Raw genomic sequence first — 12,568 nt, forward strand, 5'->3', positions numbered from 1 at the left:
GTAATATTGTCTCTAAAGTCGAATTGATTTTAACTTGATTTTTGACTATCTGTGAAAGTACTTGGCTATGTTTAGACATCCATTCTTTACTAATACTAACATGATTATTGAATTCTGTCGCTAACTTTCCCTGATTTACTTCTAATGTCGCGATAGCCGCATTATACTTTAACGCATCTTGGTGATCTAGGTTTCCAGTTAGACTTTTTATTATGGATCCTAGCCCGTCGACGAGACCTCTTTTAGCTCTGTTGGGTTCTAAAGACTGTAATTGTGTTAAGACATTGCCAAGCTTGTTAGTCAGATGTTTAATTTGGATTTCGTATAAAGAGTAAGTGTCGTTAGTCATTTGATTTCGGCAGTTAACTAGTTGAGTTTTCAGTGAACGAATATTGAATTCTAGGTTACTCAGTTGCACGTACTGTATGAACGTATGGTGGTGTGTCGTCATTTTCATAAGTCCGAGTCTATACGGTAGGAGTCCGGGTCCATCGTCGAGGCTCTCAAGTTTTATCTCCTGAGGTCGCGTTATTGGGAGAATTGTTACTAGTAGAATCCTGTAACAAATTTACTGATTTAGGTACGCGCTTAAGTCTTGACTTTGCTATAGGGCCACGTTTCTTGGAAGTGTAAATATGGATCGGTAGATTAGCTAAAACTGTATCCTGAGTATATCGTGGGGCAGTCTTTTGTCTGTTAGCAAGAGGGTTTGTTACAAATATTTGTTGTTGGGGTGCATATTCTATCTCGGGTTCTCGGGATACATTTCTTTTTTCGATTAATGCGGTGCGTTTGGCTAGTGAAGTCGAATTGATAATGCCGTATACCTGTTTCATTTTATCCCTGTGGACCTGAGTATACTGTTGTAACAAATGTTGTGTCAAGTCGATGTCTTCACAGTCTCTGGGGTCAAAATGTCCAGTCAATAGGTCAAAGGGTCGACATCTTGTAAAACTATGTATTGAGCTGTTATAGGCGATTATAGCGTAGGGCACAAGGTTGATAATTGGTTCTTCTTTGTGCTGCAACTTAAGAAGTCTAAGATGTTCTAGAAGAGTGGAGTGAAACCGTTCTATGTTTCCATTGTCGTTAGGAGAGTGAGCTAATATCCTATGATGATTTATCTTATGAAGTCTTGTGAATTCCATGAACAGTTGGTTTGTGAACTCAGTCCCGTTGTCTGTTATAATAGTCATAGGAACACCGTGGTGCGTACAGTATTGTAAAAGCGCTTGTAATATACTAATGGCGGTTCCGTCTCGTAGGTGGTAAGCTTGCCCATATTTGGTAAAGACGTCGATGAAAGTCACGTACTTTTCACTTTGAACAGTGAATAAATCCATATGGATTATCTCGAATGGCTTTGTAGCTGGCGGGACGATGTTAAATTGTGGTCTTACTGGGTTTCTGTCGTATTTTGCCTGACCACAGATGGTACATTCGTTTATGAACTTAGCTATTTGGTCCTTCATTTTTGGCCAGTAATATTTACGAGACAAGGCTAACTGACATTCGGTAATTCCACGATGATTTGTTTTACCGTCATGATAGTGTCGTATTATCTCCTGCTGTCTTAGATAGTCTTTGACGTTTTCTAATTCGGTTTTAGCTAATACAAAATTTAGTGTAGAGCTTTTGAATTTATCTTGAAGGATTGGTATAATTGAATACATAGCCAAAGGTGGATTTATTAGAATAGCTGTTTTAACTTTCGGCTGCACGTATTCCTTTACAGCGTTGATTACATCTTCCTCTAATTTTGATTCAGATAGTTGGATACTTATACGTGTGTGGGTGTCGAATGGTTTTGAGACTACGGGGCGTTTCGTGACGTCATTTACTATAGTGAAACAAATTTGCCTATTAAATTTATTTAGCGGTTCGTCAGTTATGGGGATTTCTAAAATTGGGTTCTCAACACTTGTGTGTACGGTTTCAGTCGAGGAGTTAGCTTCTTCAAGGATAGATGCTGATGGGTTTCCCATTAGGGAATTGAGCTCATCAATTTCTGCTATTAAAGACAGGGTTTCTTGGGTATGAATTTCAACTCGTGAAAGTGCGTCAGCATTCGTATTCGATTTTCCTTTCTTATAGATTACCGTAAAGTCATACTCGCTTAGTTTAAGTCTCCATCTTGTAAGTCGTGAATTTGGTTCTTTCATAGTCATCATCCACTGCAACGGTTTATGGTCCGTAAAGATCTTAAATTTTCTTCCAAACAGGTAAGGTCTGAAATACTTTGTGGCCCAAACTATGGCAAGAAGTTCCTTCTCAATCGTACTGTAATTCATCTCGCTTTCATTTAATGTACGAGAGGCATAACAGACGGGTTTGTCGGAGTTCATAAGGCCTTGAGATAGTACAGCGCCGATGGCTACATTCGAGGCGTCTGTCGTCAAGTTAAACTCTTTAGTAAAATCTGGGTACTGCAAGATGGGATCATTTGTCAAGAGTGTCTTACATTTTTCAAAGCAGTTTACGTAGTCTACGTCAAGTGCAGTTTTTCGTCCTTTTTTTAAGCATTGAGTAAGTGGCTTTGTGATACGGGCAAAATCTGGGATAAATTTTCGGTAGTAACCGAGAAGGCCTAAAAACTGTTTGATTTCTTTGGCGGTCTTTGGGATGGGATATTTTTTAATGGCAGATATTTTATCGGGATTCGGCTTTATGCCGTCTTTACTAATGATATGGCCAAGATAAGCTGTTTCAAGTTTCAGAAATTCAGACTTGTCCATTTGTATCTTAAAGTTAGACTCTCGAAGCCTTTGAAATACCTTTTCGAGGTTAATCATATGTTCCTGGAGTGATGTACTGAAGATTATAATGTCATCCAAGTAGACCAGGCATATTTCATTTTGGAGTCCTCTAAGGACATTATCCATCACACGCTGGAATGTAGATGGAGAATTTTTAAGACCCATAGGCATTCTAAGAAATACAAAATGCCCATGTTCGACGTTGAATGCGGTTTTTTCTATATCCTGGGGATCCATCTCTACTTGATAAAAGCCACTTGCTAAGTCCAAGGTCGTGAAGTAGTGGCACTTTCCTAATTTGTCTAGAACGTCGGTGATGTTTGGAATAGGGTATTTGTCGTCTAGTGTCTTTTCGTTGAGTTTACGAAAGTCAACCACAAGGCGCCATTTCTGTTTTCCTGAGGCATCTATCTTCTTTGGGACTACCCAAATAGGAGAGCTCCATGCTGATTCTGACGGTCGAATGATACCTTGTTCCAACATTTTTCCTATCTGGTCCCTAACTTCCTGTCGGTGTACAAATGGGTACCGGTAACTTTTGGTGTGAACTGGAACATCGTCAGTAGTCCTAATTCTGTGTTTTACCCTATTTGTAAATGTAAGTCCCTCACCTTCTATATAAAAAACGTCTGAATAGCGAGAACAAAGAGCTATAAGGTTAGCCTTTTCTTCCTGATTTAAATGATCCGTCCTCAAGCGGGAAAGAACATCTTGAACGCGTGACGATTGTTGAGTGCTAATGCACTCGGTGTTAAATAATTCTGCATGCGCGGGGCGATCGAGAGAGAATATAATGTCGTTAGGCGTCGGGTTTTCTATTTCTAGGTAGCCGCGATTATTAGCAACGGTGGTGACGCATTCATGTATTATACAATTGCATAAGATTTGTTCCCTAATAAAGGCGTCGCCTTCGACGATGTCAATGGGAATGCGAATTATTTTAGAAGTTCCTGCTGGTATAATATCTTCATATAAGTTAACATTACATGAATTGTACATCCTGATGGGATTCGATGCAGAGCGGGTTATTAACTGATTATGTTTCAGATCTATGCGAGCTTCCCAATTATTTAATAAATCTAGTCCTATTAGCCCATCAAAGTAGTCGTGAAACTTATAAACGAATAGCTTCATATTACCGGCGTCATTGAACTCGGTAAAACAAGGCAATGTTATTGAATAACTATTTCTACTTGTCGCGTGTATGTTTGTTACTTCAAATGGATCGAAGTTTAGTGGATAATGGGTAAAGTATCTTTCGACAGTCTCGGGGCTTATAAAAGATTGATTAGCACCCGTGTCTATTAGAAGTTTTAAAGGGGGCTCTCTGATTTGGATATAGGGAAGTTGTCTCTGTGCATGAAGATTTAATTCTATTTTGGTTTCTGTGAAGTCGAAGCCTCCTGAAAATCCTGTTGAGCATGGTCAACTAAGGCGGCTTGAGATTGAGATTCAAAGTTGTCATTATTCATGTTATAATAAGTCGAATCACAAGTAAACCCGGGGTCATAGTCACTGTCAGTATAGTCGGTATAGTAATTGTACTCCGGCTCATTACAATAGTTGTAATATGAGTCATCGTAATTTGCACATTCATTTATATTCAATTCTCGGGATTTGAAATAATTGGATGGTGGCGGATTGCCGAACTTACTCCAGTCATGGGCCACTGGCCTATCAGTTGGTGGTAAAGGTCTGGGAGTAAAGTGTCGAATTCCACTCATTGGCTGAGCTCCTTGGGGTGCATTGTTTCGAGGTGGTAATCTAAAAGTATTACTACGGGGGTTGTAGTTCGGGGGTGGAGCACTGAACATTCTTTGGGTATTATTTGGCACCCGTTGTTGGTATTGTACTGGTGCAGGGAATTTAAAAGCTTGAGGTGGTGGTCCCATAGGACGCTGTCCCATTGGTGAAGGCCAAGTAGATACTGGCATAGAGAAATTATGAGGTCGAGTGGTAGCGAATGCTGCTGGTGTATGTGTAAGGCTATTTCTAGGAGGAACCGATGCTTTTGGGGGCTCCCTTTGTTGCAGGTACATCACGTTTAATTCTTCTTGAACAAATTCAAGAGCTTTTTCTATTGTAGGAGGACGCATACAGCGTATACGGGATCCTAATGGTTCCTTTAGCCCTCTAACATAAGCCTGCATAGAGACTTTTTTATACAAGTCACGTTTTGCTTCTATTGTAGTCGGTAAAGTCTCGTGCAAAGTCACGTAAGTCATAATTGTGCTGAACAATGTCTGGCAATGGTTATAAAATTCTTGAGGTGTCTTATTACCCTGAGTAGCTAAAGAAAGGTCGTTATACAGAGCGGTTTCATCACGTTGATCGGAAAAATTATTAATTAAGGCAGTTCGAATACCTAACCAACTTTCTGGTATCCCGTTAGCGTTAATAGTACATGCAGCTGTCCCAGTTATTTTATTAAGAATTCCATTTAATAGACATTGATTAGTTAATTCACTTCCCGGTGCCGTACTTAAATACTGTGTAGCTAAAGTGTCACAAATTTTAATAAAACGAGTTAAAATGTTGGGATTTCCATCGAACTCCGGGACAAGGCGAAGTGCCTTGTAGATAGAGTCTGGGTTGATTTGAGCCATGGTAACTAATTCTAAGTTATCTAAATCGATATCCCTATTTAAATCTACTATACGATGGCGGGCCTGGTGTAATTCAGGTTCCCGCGAACTAGAGGCCCTGGGATGGTAAATCTTGAGGTTTAAGATTCAAAGGGAACAACACGAGAATGATTCAAGTGTACTTACAGTAACTGCATTTCTGGTTTCCTCCGTGAATCGAGGTTTGGATTCTCCTTCTGGTCTGCAACAGGTCCGTAGATTCAGGATATCCGGAACGGTGCTTGATAGCCACCCGGGCGACTCGCGACGCGATTATCGATGTGAGATACAGTGCGATATATCCCGCGGATATCCTACCGACTGCGCCAATTACGTTTGTTGCAATCGAAGGATCGAAAAAAAACCGAAATGATTTTAAAACTATTTAATTAATGAAAATGAAATTACAAAATTAACCCTATGGAATAACCATTCCACTTCGAAGTAGGAATATGGAATGAATATTCTTACAAAATTATGGTACTAAGATCAACTTCAATTGACGTCAAAGATGCAGCAGCGTCCTAGTTTAATATAATCAATAACTATTGCTTCATGTGCAACATCAGCGACCTTCATATGTCGGCCGGATATAATTTACTTTATCTGATTAGACATAAGCTTTGTTTGTTTACATAATTTGGTAAACAAAAGCAAAGTGGACAGTTGTTTTGTAAAAATATCTTTAAAACAACATTTAAATGTAACTTTAAACTATATTTAACAGTTGATGGTAATCTTTTAGTGAACTTGCCATTATATGTATATTATATATAGTTTTGTAGGCACAAGGAGCAGGTTTGATCCCAGCACAATATAATACAAATAAATCTATACTAATATATAAAGCTGAAGAGTTTGTTTGATTGTTTGTTTGTCTGTTTGTTTGAACATGCTAATCTCAGGAACTACTGGTTCGATTTGAAAAGTTCTTTTTGTGTTGAATAGACCATTTATCACGGACGGCTATATAACATCATGCTGCGATTAATAGAAACGAAGAAACAATGGAAAATGTGGAAAATTATAACCACGTGGACGAAGTCGCGGGCAACAGCTAGTTATAAATATAATAAGATAAAATGTTATGGTGGCACCTTAATAACTGGGGCCATTAAAATAGATTACAAACTTCTACTTAATTTGTTTCTCTGCTTTTCTAACTATATTTGAAAGCATAATTGATAATCTCAATATATAAAAATTATGCATCATGTTGTTTGTACGCATACTGACATACATATGTTATGTATTCCTAAACTAATTGAACAATAGGGATGACGACAATTTTTTGTTGCAGTGTCCGTCTTGTAGTTTTTTGTATAATAATGGATACATATTTTTTAATTTGTCCCGCAAACATAAATTGACCAAATTACAGTGAATGAAACTTACGCGTGACGTCACGATTGAGTATAAATTTTACTCTATCGTTACGTCACAAGCCCCCTCTCCTAAACTTTAAAGCAGTTAATCTTTGTCAATTCTAGTTTTTCTGAAAAAGGAATAAATAAGCAGTCTGGTATTATGCTCTCCCTCCCCCAAGGAGGTAGTTTTCCATAAGGATTCCCTTGCCTAACCAAAATAAAGGCCAATACTATTTGAACCGAGTCAGCTCTCATTTTAAAAATAAATTTCCTTTTCTCCTACAGATTGCCTACTCCCAGTCCGGTGGTCCAAACAGTCACAGCAGGTTAATCTGTGAGCTCTGCATATCCAGGCTGAGAGATGCTTCAGACTTCAGGCGGCAGGTCGTGGAGTGCGAGAAGACTTTTATACAGCACTTGGATGCCACTGGCACTTCGGAAACGGAAGGTAAAATAATCTAATGATATTTATTCATGAAGCTTTCTAGCATTTCCATTACAAATTAATTAACCTTTTGAATGCATGGATAGCCGAGTGGTTGAGGTCACCACGCCAAACCCACTTCGTATCGTGTCGCGGGTTCAATCCTCGCGTAGGTCAAGTATTTGTGTGATGTACTAATGCTTGTTCTAAGTCTGGGTGTTATTGTGCGTGTGATTTGTATGTTTGTGAAACCTCCCACGACACTAGGATTAAATTTCTTAGTGCAGGAGTCATTTTTTCTTTTTTTTAAACCGTACCCTGATTTGACTGCATGGACAGATTAATTGAGTAGGTCGCCTCGACAAACCCAGTGAACGCGACGTTTCGAGGGTTGCCCTGCACACAACAAGCATTTGTTTTTTACAAGAATGCTTGTTTGTATGTCTTGGTGCATGTGACTTGAATGTATTAAATTAAATTACGTATTACGTACGTATTAAATTACTTTTGTGTGGAGACATTGACCATAAGTTAACATAGAACAACTAGAGAAGAGAAGAAAAACAAGAGTGGCAGAGTTAAAGGGGAGGCCTGCTTCTAGGATGAGATATATTCTAGACTTGTGATAAATCCTACTAATATTATTATAAACGCGAAAGTTTTCTTCCTCTTTGACGCAAAAATCACTGAACGGTTTTAGACGAAACTTGTTACGGAGATAGTTTACAACCAGAATTATTACATAGGATAGTTTTTATCCCGATTTTATGTTCCCGTGGGATGATTGAGAAAACAGGATCTCATAACCACACCCAGGCTAAGATCTATCCCACCTCACTCCAATTTATGAGAACAACTTTCTTATCATAAATAATATTTGTTACAGTACTGGTTGAGCCGATAGACTCCAGCGTCAAGTTGGAACAGGTGAAACAGGAGAAGCGGGTCAGCGATGATGAGTTTGATGACCGGATCGACTTTGACGATGATGATGATGATCGTGAGTATTACTTTTATTTGACAACAGACCTTAAAATGGAGGAGGTTATCAATTTGTTGGGTTTTGTGTGAAATTTGGAAGTGGAGGAATCAAATTTTGTTGATTCTTTTTGTAGCTATAATTTTCCCAAAAAAATTTATGACCTTAGTTTTTTTTTAAGTTGGTTGTACGTTTTTACGTAAATCACATAATTATATGGTATCATAATAGTATTAAAAAACCTTTATTTAGCCTATTATTAGTAACTTGAACGAAATCTAAATCTGTTATTATATAGTTTAGTGATAAGGCTCTAGCCTGTAGGAGGGTCAAGTAAAAGATCTTGACTTCGATTCTAAGGCATGCAACGATATTGTATGTATGTAAAAAAATATCACAGCTTCCATGTTTTGAAAGGCACAAAATTCTTTAACAAAATGTATGGATCCAGGACCTCTCAGCTTGATCTAGTATTTCAAGGATACCCTTTCTAAATTTCAGTTGACGACCAACCCTTAACGACATTAGCGAGCAAAATACCTAAAAAAGAATCCGAAGACTTACTGGAAATACTTGACACAACAAAACCGGCTGAGAAAAGGAAATCCACGACAAAAACAAAGGCGTCACCGGCTAAAAAGTCTAAAACCGTTAAAAAGGACACCGTTAAGGCTACAGCTAGCAAAGTAGCCGCCAAAGGAGAGAAGAAGAAAAAAGGTAGGCATCTGTTTTGTGTATTATTTGAGTCGGGGAAACGAGGTGCTGTAGATATCGGACTCCAATTATGCTCAACACTTTTATTGCAATCCACATGTATTCCTAGGTGGCTAAACTATAACTGTGTAAGTGTATCGATCACAGGTTAAGCTACGCTGGTCTCGGCTGTTATTCACACATTTTTGACGGTCATTACAGGTAGTCAGAAGATAAAAAGTCTGTCTAACCAGATTAGATTATAACATGGATCCTGTCAGGCACAGCTAAATCTTTTGATTTATTTATTTTTGCTAATCAGTTGGGTTAAGAAAGTCTCCCTTATGTGATATCAAGCTTGAAGCGTAAGCAGACTCAGAGTAATGCCTGAAAGAAGGTTAAGTTAGATTTTTGTTATAGAAGCATATATAAAAACCGTGCCTTAGTAAAGCTGTATGTTGCTTCTCGTCTTTTGAGCATATTGATTTAATTTGTTAAAAATTAACAGCAGAAAACGAGAGAACACGAGCGTAATTAATAGACTCATATTAGAATACTTCTTTAAATTCGAGTTACGCGGAATAGAAAAAAAATCTTTAGACGAAAATTAAATGTTGGTTCTAATATTTTGAAAACTCTTGAGTGTTTGTGATGCCGTGTGGCAAATTAAATTGTAACTTAACTTAATTTTGATCTCGACTTTTTGTAGTACCGTGTGCCAAATTAAATTGTATCTTAACTTTTTTCGAAAATGGTTTTGCACGAAACTTTATTTGCTATGAATAAATATGTTGGGTCAGCTGGTATTCCTCATCGAGAACTCTCAAAATATGTTACGCGTTTTAATATATGTTGGTCATTATTTGAGTAATGAAAACACTGGAATCGACGGCACCTCGTTTTTCGACTTTACAATTGACAAATTTTATGCTGGAATATAATAGACAGGACACATTTAATTATTTTAATGTTTAATGAGGTTAACTTAGAATTTCTTGATTTTCATGAAAGTAATTAAACTTTGTAATTTTTCTTTTTTAATTGTAATATTTTTATCGAAATTCCACTATGAAATGTGTCAATAAAAAAATATTTCATAAATGCATGAATAATATAAAGATAAACATATGGATATGTCTCAATTATTAATTCGTTTTGCAATTTAATGAAGCTTTAATTTCGATAATATAGCGGCGAATATATTTTTTTACTGGAGAAATTATTTAAAATAACGCCATCTCTCGGTGACTTCTTGTACTTACAAGTAAATGTTTTATATGTTATGCCATTTCCAAATGTACATTTAAATTATTGAAAGTAATGATAAAAATCTAAAAAAAATGCCTTTTTTACTCATAAATTTAATAAAAAAGTCGTTGAAAAATTACAAATTAAAATCCCTTTACTGCTACGCCATCTATTATTTTCTTTCCGATCTAAATAGCGACGCCATATTGTTTTGAAATGAAGTTTCTGTTGTAAAACGAATTTTATACAGAGCTATTAGTTTGATGTTTTATTATTGAATATTTGTATGTTATTGTGTGTTTTTTTTGTACTTGTGTCCTCCTTTATACAGATTTTAGGTGTGATGGCGGATTTTTTAATAAAGAATTCATTTTATTTGTGATTTGTGTACATGTTAATTTTGTAGGTAAAGGTTTCTAAAAGGAGTTATGGCAGTATTAGGTTTTAATTTACAAAGAAATTCGACGTTTCACGATAGGCTAGTAACAATAATCTTATTCAACTCATGCAGGTTCAAATCCTGCAGAAATCACTGTTATTAGTGAATAACTAGTCAGGTAACAGTGAGCTTATTTGGACTCTGATTTGTTAGAAAAAGGAGGAAACTCTCTTTTCGTCGGTTTTTTAATATTTGAATAGCCCTACACTGAAATATAGTAGCAAAAACAACTCTTTGCAATAAAATGGCAAAAGATTTATGATATTTTTTTATTACTCATCTTTATAGACTGAAAACAACACAGCTAGCCTTTGTTAAGGCTTTTGCCTGGCCTTTGCCATAAGTTATCTAACAGCTACTGTAGCTTTCAACGTATCCGTTTAAGTAAAGAGCAAAATGTATACACGAATTAGACTAAGATTCGTCAAAACAGTTTCGTCGTCTTCGATTGTTGTCAACGAGGTGCTAGCCGGACCGATTAGTACCTGGTTCGATACCCAGGTTATTTGCTTTTGTCGACTCTACGCATCGTGTTTGCAGGTGAGTGATTTTCTCTTGCCGTATTTGTGAACGTTGAAATGTATTCCATTATGTTATTTATTCGTTTTTGTTTTGGATTCCCTTACGTACCTATTTATTCCTTGAATAGGGATGATGACCGGGTGTAATAATCTGTCAGGCTATAAAGATATATTTGTCTTGGAAGTTTTGGAGAGGGAGATTTGTGATGTAACGTTCATTCACTGTTATTTGATCAATTTATGATTATAATCAATATATGATTGCGGGCTTAAATAAATATATATATATACCGTATTAATTATTCATCAAACTGCATAAAAGGAATTGAGAAAAATATTGTCATCATCCCTATTCTATTTAAATCGGTTTCTTATTTCAGACGTCAAAGATGGATTTTCTTAATTATTTATTATATTAATTGTCTGTTTGGTCTGTAAATAATTTATAAAGTCCCATAATTTTCAACGTTCATATTTATGGCTATATTGTTGTTAAACATGCTCTGGACCTTTCAATAAATGTGTATTTGTTTAAGTAAAAATTAAAACGAATTTATATTACTTTATTATAAGAGACATATCCATATGTAGGCGTTTTCTGCCTTTTGACATTCGGAAATTGTTTGTGGTAATATGTAAAAAAAAAATATACCTTATGGTATGAAGACTATGATAGTATTGCATATAACATATGTTTTGTGTAATATGAGGTACATTTTATCAATAAAATTATTACAAATAATTTCTAATGTCTTGCAATGATAATAATCAATTGTAATTGTTCTTAAATTTATTTTTTAAGGTAGTTTTTTTAAAGAACATTACAATTGATTATTATCCATTCATTTTGCTCTTAATTCTTAAGTCTTATGATATTTACCCATCGTTATGACTATACTATATTTTCGATGAAATCTTTCACGAATTTGGCCTTAGCCTATACTTAAACTAAAAAAACTTTGTCTATGAAATACTCTTTAACTAATACTTTTATTCTGCGAGCCATAATGCGTTGAACAAAATAGGTCTAAATATTAATATTTACTTTAATATATAATTTTTCACATAGTAATTGAAAGATATACGTTTTAAGCCGTAGTATAAACGTCTTTGGTCGCCAACCGTGATTATTCACAAGCATTCTGGCGCCGTCTTGTCAGAGACCACATGCAAATGTGTGTGTTAGCATCGCGGCGCTTGTGGCGTGACGCTGTAAACCTGTCTTAATTAATCTGCTAGGTTTTAACTTAAATTTATAGCATCTTTAATAACAAAAAGACAATACTTTCGCTTTGTTTCATATTATGTTTCGACGATACAAAGTTCGACATAAAAATAAACAGTAGAGACGTGCTTTAACGTAAACAAATCGGAAAGTTTTAAACTATATTGTTTAAGGAGTTATACTTTTCAAGAAAACTTCAAGAACTTTATTAAATGTGTAAAGAAACCTCGAAGAATCGAAGCCGAAAAATAAATATATCTACAAAAAAGGTTTTTCTTTTTTAGCTGACACA

The 12,568-nt window shown here is 36.0% G+C and overlaps 1 protein-coding gene across 11 annotated transcripts in view; it reads left to right on the plus strand.

The window, feature by feature from the left end:
* The window catches only part of LOC113505446 (zinc finger protein 287-like), a 53,886-nt gene that overhangs the window by 2,893 nt on the left and 38,425 nt on the right, over nucleotides 1-12,568 (plus strand). For all 11 annotated transcript variants that reach the window (XM_026888126.1, XM_026888127.1, XM_026888125.1 and 8 more), the window contains exons 2-4: nucleotides 7,033-7,195; nucleotides 8,058-8,171; nucleotides 8,652-8,867. In XM_026888126.1, coding sequence (XP_026743927.1) covers nucleotides 7,033-7,195; nucleotides 8,058-8,171; nucleotides 8,652-8,867 — 493 coding nt within the window. The remainder of the gene's footprint in view (nucleotides 1-7,032; nucleotides 7,196-8,057; nucleotides 8,172-8,651; nucleotides 8,868-12,568) is intronic.

The sequence above is a fragment of the Trichoplusia ni genome, chromosome 26, assembly GCF_003590095.1.
Source record: "Trichoplusia ni isolate ovarian cell line Hi5 chromosome 26, tn1, whole genome shotgun sequence".
NCBI lineage: Eukaryota > Metazoa > Arthropoda > Insecta > Lepidoptera > Noctuidae > Trichoplusia > Trichoplusia ni.